General features: G+C 32.4%; 1 protein-coding gene across 1 annotated transcript in view; it reads right to left on the bottom strand.

Moving 5' to 3' along the window:
• The window catches only part of LOC140451901 (solute carrier family 7 member 14), an 812989-nt gene that overhangs the window by 364099 nt on the left and 429656 nt on the right, over positions 1-19234 (bottom strand). The window contains exon 3 of the mRNA XM_072545857.1: positions 7277-7430. Coding sequence (XP_072401958.1) covers positions 7277-7430 — 154 coding nt within the window. The remainder of the gene's footprint in view (positions 1-7276; positions 7431-19234) is intronic.

The following is a 19234-nucleotide window of genomic DNA, read 5'->3' on the forward strand; positions in this document are numbered from 1 at the left end:
ATGTGTTCGTGAACGGAATATACTTTAGGAACTCACGTGCTTGAACGGACGTGTAAGAAATTAAGTAACCCTGACCGAGCATGAATAGAACTGGAAATGGAAATGGACTCATGTGCCCACAGAAAGCATTAATAATAATATTGCAAAGGTTACGTTTAGCTACTAAAAAAACCAACAATATGAGTTCACTAAAATATTCTCATGTTGATAAACAATTCCTCATAGTCTACTACATAGTTCTTACAAATCAGCAGTCAAATCATTACTAAAATTATAGTTTTAAACAAAAATATTAATCAATCTTCTTCTTAGGGTGCCTGTCCGTTCCGAACGTTGGCGATCATTCTGGCTATAATAACTTTGTTGGTTGCTGTACGGAATAGCTGTGTTGAGGTTTTTCTACACCATGCTCTGAGGTTAGCAAGCCAGGATATTCTACTTCATCCTGGGCAAAATGCATTGGAGTAGCTCATATCTGCCTTGATTTCTCATTATATGTCCCAAGTACTGCAGTCTACGGCCTCTACGGCCCTTCACGATGTTGACCAAATCCGCGGTTGTTTTCATTCTCCGTAGTGTTTCTACATTGGTGACTTTGTCTGTCCATGGTATCTTCAGGATCCTTTTGTATAATCATAGCTCAAAAGCCTGAAGTTTCGATAGAGTTTCCGCCTCCAATATTCACCTTTCTACTCCGTACAGAAGCACTGAGTACACATTACATTTAAGGAGCCTAATTTTTGTTTCTAGGGTGAGGTCATGGCTCTTCAACACAGAGCTGATAGTCAAGAATGCACTTTTTGCCTTTCCATTGCGACATTTTTGTGCTCTGTGCATAAAGAGAGTTAAGTCCAAAAATGGTCGAAATTAGTCAATGCAATAACTGCATGTTATAATATGATATCTACATGTGTGTATAATGTGTCAAGTCCAATTCCATTCCTAAACTGAGATATCCATTTTTGCACTAATGAAAAACAATCAATACTAATTGTGTAAAGCGTGTTAAGTCCTAAATTTAGACATATCACTCTTTACACTAAACATTATTTAACATATGAAGACTCAGTGTGTTAAGTCCCACAACCTTGCGCCTAACCATGACTTAACACACTCTGCACTAATAAGTTATAACGTTGACTCACTGTACGCCGCGCCGTTAAATAGCTGATTTGTATATTTTACTAATCAGTAGCATACATTGACTAGGTCGTTTCAAACATGTTTGTACTTAAATGAACAACATAACACTTTGAAGATTTCAGTTGTGGTTGTATTTAACTTTTAATTACAAAAATATTACATGATTATTACATCATTTCTATTGTAGATATTATTAGCCATTTCACTTTTACAAAAAAAAAAAATTAATAAAGCCCCTTCTGTTATTTTTTTAATAGACTAAAAATATGAAGACTGAGTGTGTTAAGTTTAAAATAAGACTGTTTTTTTTTTCGGAACAGTAACTTACTGTAGTGAGCTACAGTTGGGAGCTATTGCTCAACAATTGTTTTTTGCTGGAAATAGTAAAGAGGGGGAATGCAGTTTTCCTCAAAAGTAAAACATTATTTTTTGTCGGGTGAAGTTTGAAAAATTCGACATTGTTTCTAAAGCAAAACTAATTTTCTTTATTCATCTCATTTCTAAGAGATAATTTCTGAAATTTGACTTTTATTATGATCTGTTGAAAATTCCCTTTTGTTACCATTAGAACAAGAGATAACGGTACCTTTTCTCCCGTTGATGTTTAACAGAAAGTGTTCTTTTCGATAGAAGATGACAAAAATGTTTTTAGGTTCAAGTCCTGCTCCAAGTATTCCACCTTATCTAATGGATCTGATTAATTTAGATGACTTAGACACATATGCCAACTACAGTCCTCTCGAAGCCTGCTTGCTTATGACATGAGTCGTCAGGTGATGAATACTAAGCTGTACATAAAAAAAGAAAGTCGATGGACAGTAAGACCTACACAGACTTGGTACCAGTAAGTGCTTATTATTTTGGAGCAGTAAACCCATTAATCCCTCAAAAGACAGTAGAAGCGTACTTAAATAATATTGAACTTTAATTAGTCGTTCTAATGTATGACACTACATGTTATGTTAGAACTGGGTACATATCAAAAAGTACGAAAGTTTATAAGCCAGAGCTGGCAAAACCGTGAAGTAAAAAAGCGAAGTCGCTGAGGCCAATAAGTCTGATGTAGTTCGTACTGAAGACTGTACAAACGATAGTTATATTTTTTTTTTCACTACAGTATGATATCAATCAGTCAACACTTCTGAGGTTTAAATTATGTTATGGATATTTTCCCATTTTTTTTTCTTTACAAATCTAACTAATTATTTATAGGTATACTTAACAGTCAGACAAAAGACTATCAATCAGTTGAAATTTGCTTCTCATTTAGTTACAGCAGAAAGAGGATAATTATGTGAAGTGGTATGTTCTTTTCTATGATTCTTTTAATTGTGTTGTTGGTTATATATTTATACTTTTGGCATTAAAAAAATATGTGGTTTAAGTCACTTTTAATCTGAAATTCTTAGCAAATCCGAATTTTATATATTTACTTCAAATAAATATGCAGGATAACATGCGTACCAAATCTTAGTGTATTGATGGTGCGAGGGAGGGGAAAATTTCTACACTATCATTTTTTTTTAATTATCGTTTGTATCAGTAACTGTATTGTATTGTTAAAATGTTAGTGTTATTAATTAACTTCGTTTAATAAGGATGATTAAATCAACACAATAATATTAAACGTACTTACTTAAATTGTTTCAGGAATACCCACTACTATTTAGTTTAAATACATTTTCTTACTATTCACTTTTTACAAAAAACAATAGATCATTTACCAACATGCCATGATGTACATACACGTACAGTCCGGTATTAAGCACATTATGCGTAATGGATATAGAACACTATAATTCTAGTAACGTATTTATTCTAAAAGTTAAAAAGGATATAGAACAAAATAATTTTAAAAATATTTTGAGGCATACGGGATATAGAACTAAATGTTACTGAAATCTTTTAATTGGTTCTGAATATTATCATCATTTCAATGGATATAGAACGAGCTAATTTTTACAAAAATTTCTATGTATATAACTCCAAACTGCCAAAAAGTGGATATAGAACAGTATAATTCTCAGGCGACGATATGTTTAAATATGAACAATGGCAATCCGAACTTAATTAAAATTAGTAACCACTCAGTACGCAACAAAAAGGCGAAAGTGGATAAGCAGATAGTAGATAGTAAATATTTCGAGGACAAAATATTAGGCAAGAGAAGACAGAGCTAGATGAAGACTAACAATAAAGCAGAGATGAAATAGACTCGAGAACATAAAAAATCTAGCGTTCGATGAAAAAGCAACAAAATAAGGGGAATAAAGTGTCTTCAGAAATTGGACTAAGAATCACATCAGTATATCAGATAGATTTATCAAAACACTCTATATATTGTTTAAAATGTTTATATATATATATATATATATATATATATATATATATATATATATATATATATATATATATATATATATATATATATATATATATATATATATGTATATATATATATAGGACAGAAAACGATATTATATCGTTTTCGTTTATGGCTGTCAAAGCAGGTGGCACCTCTGAACGCTAACCACTGCAGTGGTTAAAGTTTAGGAGACATTCGTTGGACTTTCCGAGTTTGAATTTATATCAGCACAAGTATCTGATTAGGCTGGGAGAGGCCTAAATAATTTATAACACTTTATTGATATTAATTCGAGCACGGAAGTTTAACGAATTTGTCCTCCTAGGCTATATATTTGGCCATTTAATTCAACAAAGCGATAGCAGCTTTTGCTAAAAGATTTAATCTTTTACACATTTCGCATAGCCCAGAGGACAAAAAATGATATTATTATATCGTTTTCGTTCATGGCCACTAAAGCAGGTAGTACATCTGTACGCTAACAACTGCAGTCGTCAAGTTTTAGGACTTTTTGAGTTTGGATTTGTATCAGCCCAAGTATCTGATGAGGCTACGATAGGCCAAAAGGATTAATAACACTTTATTGATACCAATTCAAGCACGGAAAGTTTAACGAATTTTTCCTCCTAGGCCATATATTTGGCCATTTCATTCAACAAAGCGATAGCAGCTTTTGCTAAAAGATTTAATCTTTTACATATGTGTATATACAATCTTTTGTATATATATATATATATATATATATATATATATATATATATATATATATATATATATGTATATATTGTTATGGATTAGTTTATCGATCAGAAATAGAATAAAGAGTTTTTTTATTATTTTAATATACCGCGGGCATATAAGTTAAAATACAACCCTGTACTTATTTGTAATAGACCATAAGAGAAAACATTGTTCCGTGAAAGACTGAGTGAATAGTGAAAGGACAATGGAACCCGTATAATTATAGATTTAAGGAATAAACTTTGTAATTGTATTTTGCGTTGGGCATTTTTCGAAAGTAAATAAATAAATAAATTTGGAAACTTATTTCTGTTGAAAAAGGTAAAATTGTTAATGGTTGCTGAAAAGTAATTTGAGTGAAAGTAGTTTATTTGTTTGAAATATCATGTTGGAAATTTTCTAAATCGAAAATAAGTGGGAAAGATGAATGCTTATGATTGGTTAAAAAGGAATGGTGGGAATGAAAGAGTTGAGAAGGTTGTCTGGGGAGATTGAAAGGATTATTATGTTACCGGCAGACCAGAAGAGAAGACGTGTTTTCGTGTAGTCAATCTGAGTACCAGTGTTTTCGTTTGTTAGTGAAAAAGGTGGAAGCTGAGAGCAGATCAAAATTGAGAAGATTAATACCTCTTTTAAGTCTGCATAGTCCACGAGATAAAATTGAGAAAGAAAGGAGAATTTGTGAATAAAGAATATCGGTCAAAAGAGGCTTGGGCTTGTGTTTTTCGGAGGAGTAGTTTGCTGGTATGCGGTTTGGATCGATGCTGAGAACGGGAAAGATTTGATGGTAGCCGGACATAATCAATCAAGGAAGGAACTGTGGTTTTGATCGAGAGGAGACATCATTGGTGTAAAAAAATTAAAGGTCAGTCAAATAATTTGAATGAAAGATAATTTTAAGATATTCTAAAAATAAAATCAAATATAAGCATACGAACTAAGATTCCAAGTTTCAAAGAGTTATTTTTTTTGTGAATAAATTATATTTTTATATGGTCAATTTTTTTTAGTAGATATTATTATAAAACAGATCAATAGATAGTTTGTAATTAAAATTTAGAGTATAGGAGTTTGTTTTGGAAAGATAATTGCCCACAAAAAGTTATTTATTAACATTCATCGTATTGCTTATTGAAAATAAATAATAATTTGTATGCATATTTATGTTGTTTTAATGTTAGTTCCGTTTCCTGTTCTATCCCGATTATGAGCAACTAGGAGATTCTGAACCCACTAGAAGAGATATATAAAGTAAACTGATTAAAGTAAAATTAAAAAGGCACCCTGAGAATTTTTAATAGTAGTTGAATTGTATGACTCTGCATAAATTAGTGAATTAATTAATTAAATAATTGGATTAATTAAATTAGTGTTAATTAATAATAAAACATCATAAAGCAGATCACAACAATATATATACACAAAATCGGTCGAATAATCACAGAGTGCCTTAGACCTACCCAGTCCTTAAAATCTATAAAGAGCTGTAGCCACAGAAGCGATAAAGACAAACAAGGCAAAAGACTACCGTCACCCCCTGCCTTATTACGCCGAGAAACCCGCCCAACTAAAGTCACACAGCAGCTTCCAATGTCACACCAAACAGTTGGAGACCTCACAATGCAAATACAATAGAAAATTATCGAGTCGACATGACTCACAATCTCTATTCGATTATAAAGAGGAACTACCTGCCCGACCAAACCTATCTTTCTCTATGTGAAAACCTCTAAACTCTCTGCAGGCAGAGTGGAGTAATCCGCTGCTAGTACAATCTTAAAAAGTGGGGCTAAGTTAAAAATTAGCTATACGACTGTGGCGCTGTATAAACCAATGACCATCTGCAGGTGTGCGAACGCAGCTACGATGAACCTGTACTAAAAAGGGGATACGAAAGAGTCCTGGATGTCGTAAAACACTGGAAGCTCGCAATTTGACTAGAACTAAAGAGGACACGAAAAGTAAAATATTTACTATATAATGTTGTTTTCTAAGATAATCTCAAATAATCTTAAAAAATTTGGATTAAAATCCAACCCTCTAGTGAGAACAATATCCCTTTTATAACAAGCATCACATAAAGTGAGTTACATCCTTTTCCATTAAAGTTAAAGTGAGTTACAAATTGAAGTTTTTATTGCTTTAAATTACACCTCGAGTTGTGGAAAATAGGAAAAAACTAATGAGGATTTTTGAAAGAGATCGTGTTCCTGAAAGTTTAATCTCTAATTAGATGTACAGAAAATTTAAAAATCATCTTATTTATACAACTTACATATGTTGTTACGTACTTAGACAGCAATTAAGGATTTTAAAAAGAGGAAAAGGAGTTAATTGATTTTGCTTGTTATTGATCTGAAATAAAGAGAGTATTATTACAATATGCACTTATGGCAGTATGTATATTATATTAATATTTAATTTGAGTTTGAGTTTGGTAATAGTTGAAATATTTTATTGTAATTATTATAATTATTATAGTCTAATTGTTTGTATTTTTGTATAATATATATATATATACATATATATATATATATATATATATATATATATATATATATATATATATATATATATGTTTTTATGTAAATTTTAACATGTTAATAACAATATGATCATGGTAGAGGAACAAAGGAGAACACTAAGATGGAAAAAGAAATAAATATTTTTTAAGAATGTCTGTAAGAGAATGGAAAAAATAAGAGTAACATGATCATAACCGGACTTACAATAAATACAACAAATATTAATAGAGTAAAAAGTACTATAACAAATTTAATATCACAATATTTGGAAATACATGTTCAAATAAAGGCAATAAAAAAGATAGATGAGAGAGTTTGTACTCTATATCAGCGTTTCTTAACCTTTTTCAATCCTGTACCCTTAGAAAATGAAACACAATTTTAAGGAACCCCTTAACAAAGAGCACAGCAATAAATTCAGCACAATTTACTTAAGTACTGAAAAAAAATTGTATCAAATTATATCAGAATAAAAATACATATGTAATAGAATTTTACTTACCGGAAAATATGCTTGCAACGGCTGCAATGATAAAGCTAAAAACAACACCAGGACCGGCGACATTCTTAGCCACCATCCCTGCAACTAAATACATGCCCGTCCCCACACAGCTTCCAACGCCCAGAGACGTTAGATCCAGAGTTGTAAGACATTTCTAAAAAAAAAGAACAAAAAATAAACAAATTTAATCATGAAGAAAATTATTTAAAACGAAAATATATTTTAGTACCTATATATTTTTAAAGATTTCATTTTGTCAGACATATTCGAAAGGGCAAATAACAAAAGCTCATACGGAAATTGAGCAATTACTGACATTTTATCAGCAATTGTTTTTAATTTTAGTCTTCGGTTGATATATTATTTTTTATTTATATATTTAATTTACATGTTTCCTTTATGTAAACTTAAAACTTTTGAGTTTTTTGATTGCAAAGTAACATTGGTAAATATTTTGTATACTTTTGAGTAAACCAAGTGCCCCACCGCTGGATTGGAGATGTTCAGCGGCAAACATAGAATTATGGCAAAGATCCTCCGCTAATACCCCCAACATAACAATCCCTCGAATAATATTTACGTTAGGTTCGATATCAGTGGGCGCTTTAACACCCTTCCACTCGACCTAAGAGTTCTATTGTGGCTAATATTTACGTTCAAGATATCGTGTTCTCAGAAGAGATTAATATTAATAAAAAACAAAATATTTTAAAATCCTAATAATTCTAAGGTTCATTGTTCAAATAAAAATAGCATAAATATTGAGAACCATCCCAGTTATGATAGATATAGGCAAGCAATTATAGAAACAACTTGCTAATTTAAGAAACTTTTTTCAGAAGTATTCCCAAACATCTATTTTACACCACATAATTGGCTTAGTTAATAATATAAAACCAGTAAAACTAAGCCAACAATAAATTCGCACACCATGTATCCAACGTAGAAAAACACGCTGAATGGGAAAAACGACTTTGTATGGACGTCATACAAATACAGTCAGACAAGGCTATCTCGATAACATAGCATCTTACTACAAGAATTACTTGAATTACCTATAGGTAAGAATTACCTATAATATATATATATATATATATATATATATATATATATATATATATATATATATATATATATATATATATATATATATATATATATATATGTTACGAGCAAAGCCCGAAATTGGACAATCCTAACATTGTACACAAATTATTGTCCACTTCTAGCATTGTACTCCCAAACTGTACAATGTCCGAAATAATCAAAATAATTGTCGACACGTTCATAGGTTCGAATCGATTATTATTGACAAGCGACACACCAAATCAAAAATTGAAAAATCGAATCGAAGAAGAAATTGTTCTACAATTAGGGATATTGTTCGTGAAACATTTCAAAGCTTCAAGAGATAGATACATCACCATAATATAGGGAAGATGTTTGTCAAACATCTTAGATTTTCAAGAGATATGTATGATAATTTAAAATAATTTAATTCTACGAATCCAAAAGTCAAAAACGCTGGTTAATTATGGATTTATAACCTCAATTGATGTTTGTTTGTCGTTAATAACAAATGGGGAATAATTGTAAAAATCGATATGAATCGATATCTGATATATTATCTTAAACTTTGACGCATGGCTACTTATTGAAATTCGAACATTGTACAGCAATTCTTTTATACAAAGTCCGACGATTATATATATTTCGTAGATTGTACAGTAAAGGGGTGCAATGCTAGAAGTGGGCAAGATTTTCTGTACAATGCTAGGATTGTCCAATTTCGGACATTGCTCGTAACATATACATATATATATATATATAATATATATATATATATATATATATATATATATATATATATATATATATATATATATATATATTTTAACACCCTAAAATCATTGATTAATGACCCCCATTAATGAATGATGTTCTATTAATGAACGAATTCATTATAGGCAACACTACATACATTGCTTACATAAATTAATTAAACGCTCTGTGATTGGCAGTCACCTGTGGTGTAGGCAACCAAACATATACCTATTTATATTCCCACTAAAAAAATTAAAATGAAGTAGCCGCTGTTAGTACTATCTGTCATTTTATGTCATTAGTTACTTTATTGTTTAAAATTCTGTGTAATTGAAAAATCAAAAGATGGATATTGACGAAGAGTTTAATTTAACTCCACCGGAAGTGGCAGAAACTGCAAATGAAATATCTTTAAGTTTACTGCCTGAAAAAAGAAGAGTGTTGTACGAAAAAACATACCCTGAATTTATTGCATGGTGTGACGAGAGAAAAATAATACGATATTCAGAATCTCTATTGTTGTTATATTTTTCAAACATTGCAAAAAAAGGACTAATAGCAAGTTTGTGGTCCAAATATTCGATGCTAAAATCAACCTTAAGTTTAAAATCAAACATTAATATATCTAAATATAATAAGTTAATTATGTTTATCAAGAAAAAAAGAACAGGTTATGTACCACATAAATCAAAAACACTTGAAAAAGAGCAAGTCCAGAAATTCATCTCTGATGCTCCTAACGACGTGTTTCTAATGATAAAGGTAAGCCGGTAAATTAAGTTTATATATTTAATACTCGTACTTCATAACATTTCATTTTGTAGGTTGCATTGAGTTGATATAGTTGCATTTTCGGAGAGGCTGGTGCGTTAAGAAAGGAAGAACTATTGAAATTAGAAACAAATAACGTTCAAGACTTGGGGTCAAAGTTTCTTGTCACAATAAAAGTATCAAAAACACAAACAAATATATTTACCATAGCAGATAATGAAGCAAATAACGTTCTCAATGCGATCAAAAACTATATTTCTTTAAGACCGGCACACACACCACATAAACGATTTTTCATTTTTTATAAAAATAACAAATGTTCCACACAGTTGGCATAAATACGTTTTCCAAAATTTCTTCCGTTATTGCCAAATTCTTAAAATTAGAGCAGCCACATCTCTAAACTGGGCATTGTTTTAGACGTTCCTCTGCCTCAATACTGTGTGACAGTGGTGCAGACTTTTCAGCTATTAAAAGACTAGGAGGCTGGAAATCGACTGCTGTAGAAGGTTATATAGATATATCTATGCAGAATTCTATCACAGAATTTACAGAGGTCCAAGAAGACTTAAATATAAATTTGTCAAAATGCTATACAGCAAATAATCATTTATCAATACCTTCCTTTAATTTCAGTAATTATACTATTTCGAATATTAATGTTTACAATATTAAAACTACCACCAAGGAAAATTAAATTTTGAATAAAGTTAATGAAAGCTGAAAAAATTGTTGTTTATCGTTAAGTGAATAAAAATTTAAACTAAGATATCTTTTATTTCAGAAAAGTACGGTCGACAGAAAAGTTTTGTAACGAACTGAATTAAAATGGCGATTCACAATCTCGAACATTATCTAAAATATCTCAATTGTTAATGGCCCTTATTAATACACTTGTTGGTTAAATAACTATAACCAACCAACTTCCTTATTATTAATATGTCCCTGACAATATGCCTGAGAATTACAACTATAAGCTATGTCGCAAATTTAGAGAAAACTACTTTCTCTATCAAGTTATGACAAGTTGTTTAGGGTGCATATGTATATAATAAAACTAAGCGCATTACAACTTTATAATTACTATAGTAATGATGATGATATTCACATATCTTATTATTACCATATTATTTTGACGACGTTTTAGCAAAGTTGCACTTGCCACTGTCAAGTCCGCTAGTAACACAACTTGCAGGTTCTGTTATTGTGTTAAGTGAAGTACAAATTTGTCTGCATAAATTATAGTTTATTGCTATATTGTAGCAATGTGTATTATACATACTTATTTATGTTATTTAAAATAGACTTTTAAAATTCTACCGTTAGTGATTAATAATTATCAAATATGAATAAAAATCCAAGAATTCAGTTAATGCTAGCTATGTGTCGAAATTAGAACAAGAATGACTAGGGAGAATAATCCACAAATGATACTCAAAGGTAAGAAATTGTTTGCAGATAATATGGAACTTATATACAATCGGTTCATAACGTTCTACGACGTCTTCCGATTCCCAATCGCCGTTGTCTTCTATCGTAACAAATGTCTTTGTTCAAGCCTCTTTCTCTAATTTTTTTCTATGAATTCCCTCTATCCAGCTTTTCCTAGGTTTTCTTCTTTTCCGACGTCATTTTGGTGCCCACCGTAGTACTTGCTTGGATAAACTTTCGTCTTTCATACGTTGTACGTGGCCGATCCATCTTAGTTGCTTTGTTTTTATATCGTCAATTATAGTATCCTTTACATCCACTATCTCGAATATTCGTGTATTTCTGATGAATATAGAACTTTCTTCACATTATTATTTTGGTTTTAGGGACGAGCAATCGATTTATTCCAAAGTTGATAGCAATAATACTTACCCTGAAGGGACTAATTATGAAATGCTTAGACGTGATTTAGAGCTTTCATCTTCAAATAAGGATAGCGATGATAGCATTGCCGACCCAGATTACCAACCTGACTCGAAGCCTAAAAACGCGGCTGATCATTCAGATTCGACATCTGAAAGGATACATACTGAACGCCAAGTCCCTAAAAAAAGGAGACAAATGTCAGCTATAGAAAAAAGTAGAGATAGCAAAAATAAACATCCCATTTTGCCTATATGCACTGCGAAGTGTAAGAAGTTTTGTTCTGAATTCAGCGAAGAATGCAGAGCAGATATTTGGAATGCATATTGGGACGCCGATTTTACAACTCGAAGGCTGTGGCTTGCAAAATGTGCTTCACTTAGACCTGTTTTGCGTAGAAGAGTTCCAGTAGCTGCTAATAAAGTATATAGGTGAAATGAAACAAGAGTATTTTATTTACGTAAAAACGATAACACCGAATTTCTGCCAGTATGCAAACTATCTTTACTAAATACATTTCTTTATACCAGTGATTCGGTTATCAATGAATTATCATATGCTATCAAAAAGGAGCCACTTAATGCATATGTAAAGGAAAATCAAGGTTAAAAATCCAGTAATGTCTGTGACAAGAACATAATAGTAAATCATATAAACTCTTATAATCCCTGCGTTAGTCATTACCGCCGAAAAAACGGCCCTTTCACTAGATATTTACCGTCGAGTTTAACAGTTTCTTTCATGCTTAATGACTTCAGATTAAAGCACCCAGATATATGTAAAATTGAAACTTACAGAAAAATGATAAAGACAATGAAAATATCTTTACACATGCCTCAAATGGATTCATGTTCTGACTGTTTAGAGTACAAAAAGTTTGTAGAAGCAAGCAGCACATGCATAGATAATTCGGTTGTCTCTTTTACCATTAAACCTCAATGGGAGGCACACAAAAAGAAAGCAGATGATGCTAATAGATATTACAAAATTGATGCAGAATTACCAGAAACTAATAAAACTAAGTATTTTTCTTTTGACATGCAAAAAGTGTTATTGTTACTAATTATGCCAGGAAAGATGTCTTTTTAACAAGTGGTTTAGTTGTTTTTAATGAAATCTTCGCTTCTTTAAAAAAGAAATCAAGTTCCAACTATTCAATGGTTTGGCATGCAGCATTTGGGGGTCGTGATGCTTCTAATATCATCGATGCAATATATGGTTTAATTAAAGAAGAGCGTGATACAAACAATTTTGTTTTTGGGCAGATAACTGCAGTGCCCAAAATAAAAACTGGTATTTGTTTACTGCAATAGCGATTATGGTAAATAATGATACCCATACTTCTCATGTAAACAACATAACCTTCAAGTATCTTACCAAAGGTCATACACACATGACTGCTGATGGTATTCATGGTAATATTGAGCAACAAATTAAAAAATCAAGAGCTTTATTTGACTTTCAAGATTTATTGTCTGTTATAAGAAAATCACGAAAAAATTTAAATGTACTTCAAGTACAAACTTCATTCCAATGGCCAAAAAAGAAATGGAAACCTCGAAAGGGAGATGAAAATGATCATCTGAAAACATTTTAAATTAATCCCATAGTGGAAGCTAACTTTTTACGAGGTTCTAACACTCTTAAATTTAAAACCAACTTCGAAGATGAAAACTATCAGGAGCTTGAATTCCTGCAAGTAAGATTCGTGGTGTCAAATTTTTCGCAGAAGACCAACGCACGAGGTATTCGTAAAAGCAAAAAAGATGAAAAAATACAGAAACTTAGTTTTATTTTTCTTTTTTGCTTACTAATGTTGTTTTCATCACGTATGTGATAACTAATTTTGTGTAAATCTCTATGAAGTTATGCACATAGTACGAATAATTTAATAAGTAAAGTTTACGTCAATAATCTAGTGTGTGACGTTCACGTCAATACCTAAACAATATACTTTAAAATGCCATACAACAGTAAATTTTAATTATAATTAATAACAAATATACAAAAATAAGAAAGAATAGTTTGGAGAAGCTAACGGTAAATAAAAAAATAACTATCCGACATAGCTTACACCAATTTCTAAACATCTCCCAGTATAGCTTGTAGTTGTCATTTTCAAGCATTCTGTCAGGGACATATTGATAATAAGGAAGATGGTCGGTTTGGAGAAGTCCCATTTTTTAGCTAGTTCTTGGTGGATAATCTTTCCTACTGAGTCATGGCGTTCTTTATAATCAGTTCCGACAAACGCCTGGCAGCCCCCGGTAAGATGTTGGATAGTTTCTCGGGCTTGGTATCCATATCGGCATTTGTCATTTTGGACTTAAGGATCTTTAACAATATATTTCAGGTAATTTTTAATTGAAATAACCTGATACTGAATAGCAAGTAGAAAGCCCTCATTCTCGGGAAACATCTTTCCTGATGTCAACCAATAGTTCGACGCTGTATTGTCGACATATTCTTGGCTGATCTCATTGAGATGTCGCCCATGCAGAGGTTTACTCATCCAGATGCGCATTTTTTCTTGCTTAGTCAGATGGTTTATGCGCATTTCTTGTTCCCTCGGTTTTATCGGCGTTGTATCATCTACTGCGCAAATTGCTCGATGTAAGGTAGATGTCTCAGCCTGCACCTGAAAATAAGTTCTTAAATTAGCAACCTGTTTATTCAATTGCTCACCTATGTCGATAAGCCCTCTTCCCCCTTGACATCGCGGTAATGTTGTTCTCTCTACTACACTGCGTGGATGGTGTTTTTGCGCCTTTGTGAGAAGTGTTCTTACTTTCCGCTGAAGACTCTCTATATCCGTTTTTGACCACTTTATAATACCAAATGAGTAGCTCAGCGCCGAACAGGCATATGTATTTAATGCCTTAAACAAATTTTTACTATTAAGATATGACCGATTTAGTTGTCTTACTCTTCGCACGAACTCCGAAGTTAGTTCAGTTGTCATTTGTTTATGGTCAATTTTCCGCGCTTGTTTTACTCCGAGATATTTGTACATAACATTTTCACCCATTGCCTCGATGTTTTGGCCTCTTGCATATCGAAACCTCCGGGCTGAACCTGTCCTCTGACTATATTTAGTATACGGCACTTGTCTAGTCCAAAATTCATACTGATATCATTTGAGAAAGTTTCTACATTTTTAGCATCTGATCTAGGTGGTTTCCAGTGGAAGCTATTAATTTCAAATCATCCATGTACAACAGATGATTAAGCTTCGCCACAACAGTATTGTTATTTTTAATGCTAAATCCTGAGTCAGTGGAGTTCAGTAGCTGAGATAGTGGATTCATCGCTAAACAGAACCAAAGTGGACTCAACGAGTCCCCCTGGAAAAGGCCCGGTTAATTGGGATATCTTCAGTTTCGATATTGGTTTCACCAGGTATTTGAAAGTGAATTTTAGTCTTCCACTCTGCCATTATATGCTTTAAAAAGGTAACTAGATTATCATCGACTTTATATATTTTCAATATATCTACAAGCCATTCATGCGGCAATGAATGAAAGGCCTACTGGTAGTCAATGAAGGTAGTAAAAAGGTTCCTTTTTTGGTGTATGCCTCTTTAGAAATGACTGAGTCGATAATAAGTTGTTCTTTACAGCCCATGGAGCCCTTAGCGCATCCTTTTTGTTGAGGCTCTATGATATTGTTTAGAGCACAGTGTTGGTAGATACGCCGGGCTACACAGGATGTGACCAATTTGTACAAAGTTGGAAGACAAGTAATCGGGCGGTACTTGGCTGGATCTTGGGTGTTATTTTGATCCTTTGGTATTAGGTAAGTGGTTCCCTATGTAAGAAATGATGGTATTTCCTGCGGATTAGAGATAACATAATTAATCAGTACTGACAAACACTCATGAACACTTCAAAACTTCTTTAACTGGAAGTTCTGAACTCGGTCTGGTCCAGGAGATTTACAGTTATGAAGCTCTTTGATAGTATTTGAGACTTCTTTGGTGGTAAAGGGTTCGTAAGAAATATTATTGTAATGTTGACAGTTGTTCGTTGTGTCCTCAATCCATCCAGCATTGGTGTTATGAGTAGCTGGCGTTGAAAGTTAATGTCCCCAGAACTCATGAATTTCTTCTTGGCTTGGGTATGATTTATTTTCATTTTCTATAGTGGAATTAAGTTTCCTATAAAACGCCTTCTCTGCATGCTCAAAAAGTATATTGTCGCATTTTCGGTTGTTACTTACTTTGTATCTCTTTAGGCGGCCTGAATAAACGGAAAGTTTTTGTTTTAATGTATCCAGGCATTGTTGCGGTATGTTATTTTCCGGATTATGTTGTGAGTGTCTTAGAGTGTTCCGCAATATCTCTTCAGTTCTCTTGATGATTTTTCAACTTCTTATTCCTCGGATGTATTCCGTTATTTGTCCAATGTCCCTACGCAATGATTCAATTTTTCCTAGTAGCCGGTTTTCCCAAGGTGCAATTCTGCTATCATTCCTTTCGATATTAGTACCCCGTCTTGCTCTGATCTTAATGCCCATTCCATTAGCAATTGTGTTGCTTTACAGTAAATCAGCATATGCAAATATTCCAATGTATGAGCTTCGACGATGTAATTGGGTAGGACTTCATTGTTCACAATTTGTAACAGCGCACCTAGTTTCTTACAAGAGTTTTGGTATTTTATATGGTTTATATTTTTGGTAGCGGTGGTCTACTAAGAGGGTTCTTCCCATTAAACTCTTGTACGGCACGTGCCATTTTACTTACCAGGTTATCATGCAACTCGTTATTGTCCTGCTGCGTATTAACAGGTTGAGTTTCTTGTATGAGAGGTTCAGGAGCCTGCTCATTACGGATTTCATTAGGGATTTGATCTATTCTGATGGTATCGAGTCTAGTCTCTGGGATAAGATTATTTTTTATAATTACCCGATATTCATCTGTTATTCTCTGTTCAGATACTTGAATCTCTGGGTACTCCCTGCAAAATTCGGCATACAGATGTTGTTGATAGCAGATCGTTTGTTGACCGAGGTTCGTCACCTGGTAATAAAAGCGCAAAATGTTTTCATTTATAGACACAGTCCATTTCATGCGCTGCCTCGGTCGTCCCGCTTGAGTGAGCGCCGGTCCATCGCAGCACCTTCAGCGAGTAGAGCTCCTGCTGTTGTTTGGCTCGCTTGTGGTTCTTCTTGTTGTTGGGTTGTAGCTGATTGTATGACAGGGGCCGCCTCCTCAACACCCTGCCACCGACGTGCCGCATGCTGTCACGTCCAGCGCCGGCTCCAGACGTGCCCTGGCGATCTCCAGGCAGCGACCCTAAACATAAATCAATATTCACCATTTTCATGGGTTTGCATTGTATACCTACTGCCAGGTGTCAGTTTTTATTCCACTGCAAGTATCCCTGCTACCCTCTGGATATCGGTGCTAAGAATACCCAGAAAGCATCCCCCATTCGCAGGGAGCCGCGCCTGATAGAAGAACTGACAAAAACTCCCACAGGTTATTATTATTATTATTATTATTAATATTAAGATGTGGGCTATTATTAATAATTGTAGAATAAATTCGAGAAAAAGACAATTAATACGTTATCTAGTTATATACTAGAGAATTTAATAAAAATATATTTATGTGAGGGCATTTTTAAGAAATTAGCATATAAAAAGTATTTTTTTAGTAATTATGATGTTGTAGATATATTTAAGTGAGCCATGTGACTAGGCAACCAGATATACATACTCTGAAGTGACGTTTAAGAATAATTACGAATATAAAGTGGGGTTATAATGATAATATGTTGTTTAAAATGTGTAATTTATTAAATTAAAATGTTTAATTTATATAAGTTATTGATTTAAATGTATACTCTGATCTGAAAAGCCTAAATGCCAACAAAATTCTCGATAGATAAGTAAGGAATTCTCTAGATCACCGGAGATGGCTTTGTTTGCGAAATGGTTTGTTCCAGAAAATTCAGACATGTATTTAATAGAACAAATGGAACATGATTTCTTACCAGATGGTTCTGGAACATCCAAAAAGATATAAATACCCGGTGATTTGGATTCAAAGCAGTCAGAAAGTTTAAGTCAAGCAGTCAGAAAGTTTTAGTCAAGCAGTTAGAAAGTTTAGTAAGAAAGTCGATTCAGTTAGTTATGAGTTTTTTAATATGAAAATTAGTTAGAGGCAGTCAATCAGTTACAATTGTTCAATATAGTGAGTTAAATCAATATTAAGAAACAGTATAAAGAAAATAATATTGAAGATTAAAAATTATGTTATGTATAAATGATGATAATGGAAGAAGTATTAATTGAATATTAAAATTAAATGATATTTTGGTGATTGGATATTGATATATTGAAAAGAAGAACAAAAATAAATGCTGTTGCTGGTTTGTTTGGTGGTTTATAAATGCTGTGAAGAAAAATATCTTAAATTGGTGGAAGCTGATAATTGGAAAAAGTAATTTCACAAAAACAGGGATAACCGAAGCTGAGAAGAAGACATTTGAGTGGTGATTATAATCTATATAGTGGAAAACAGTTCATTTAGGCATTAAGTGACAGAAAGGTATAAAATTTTGTTAATATAATTTAGTTAGTGTCATAACAAATTCAATTTTGAAGATATTTTGTTTAAATTTTACATTGTCTATAAAATTTAATTAGTTTCATAAGAATTTCAATTTAAAGATAGTTTATTTTAAATTTACATTGGCTAGGTTAGATATATATGTGTGTTTCATAATAGATATAATAAAGATAATTTAAAAAAGTACTTACAAACTAATTCTTTGAGAACCGCGATAAAAACCCTATATTATTAAAAAATACTCATTGCTCATCATTCAAAAAAAACAATACATCATAACAATATATATATATATATATATATATATATATATATATATATATATATATATATATATATATATATATATATATATATATATATATATATGAAAATGCCACTATGATAGTGCAACTAGACAAAAATAAAAATCCAATCCCCATTAAGAAAGGAGTTACACAAGACGTACCATCTCCAAATCTAGCCCTAGAAGACGTCTTCAAAAAAAAATTTGGTCAACATATGGCATCTACGTTAATGGCAACAAGTTACAAATTACAATGGAGGAACTCGCAAATAGCTCATAATACGTCGGCCTAAAAATGAACATGACAAAAACAAAAACCGTGACAACCACAGACAACCCAAAAGGTATAACTATAAAATTTATTGATAGTAAGATAACACAAGTCCAGGAATAAGTCCAAGTGCGTAAATCACTGCAAGACTGGCATGGGTAGGATTTGGAAAACCCAGTTGGATAAAAGCGCAAAATACCGCAATACTCGAAGAGCAAAGTGTTCAACCAATGCATCCTTCCTATAAAAATATATGAATGTTAAACCTGCACCCTAATCATAGAAAATATAAATAAACTAGTCACAGCAGAAAGGGCAGTGGTTAGGTATATGACTTTTAGACAAAAAGAGGAACAACATACTGGAACACAATTG

This window comes from Diabrotica undecimpunctata, chromosome 1 (genome assembly GCF_040954645.1).
Source record: "Diabrotica undecimpunctata isolate CICGRU chromosome 1, icDiaUnde3, whole genome shotgun sequence".
Classification (NCBI taxonomy): domain Eukaryota; kingdom Metazoa; phylum Arthropoda; class Insecta; order Coleoptera; family Chrysomelidae; genus Diabrotica; species Diabrotica undecimpunctata.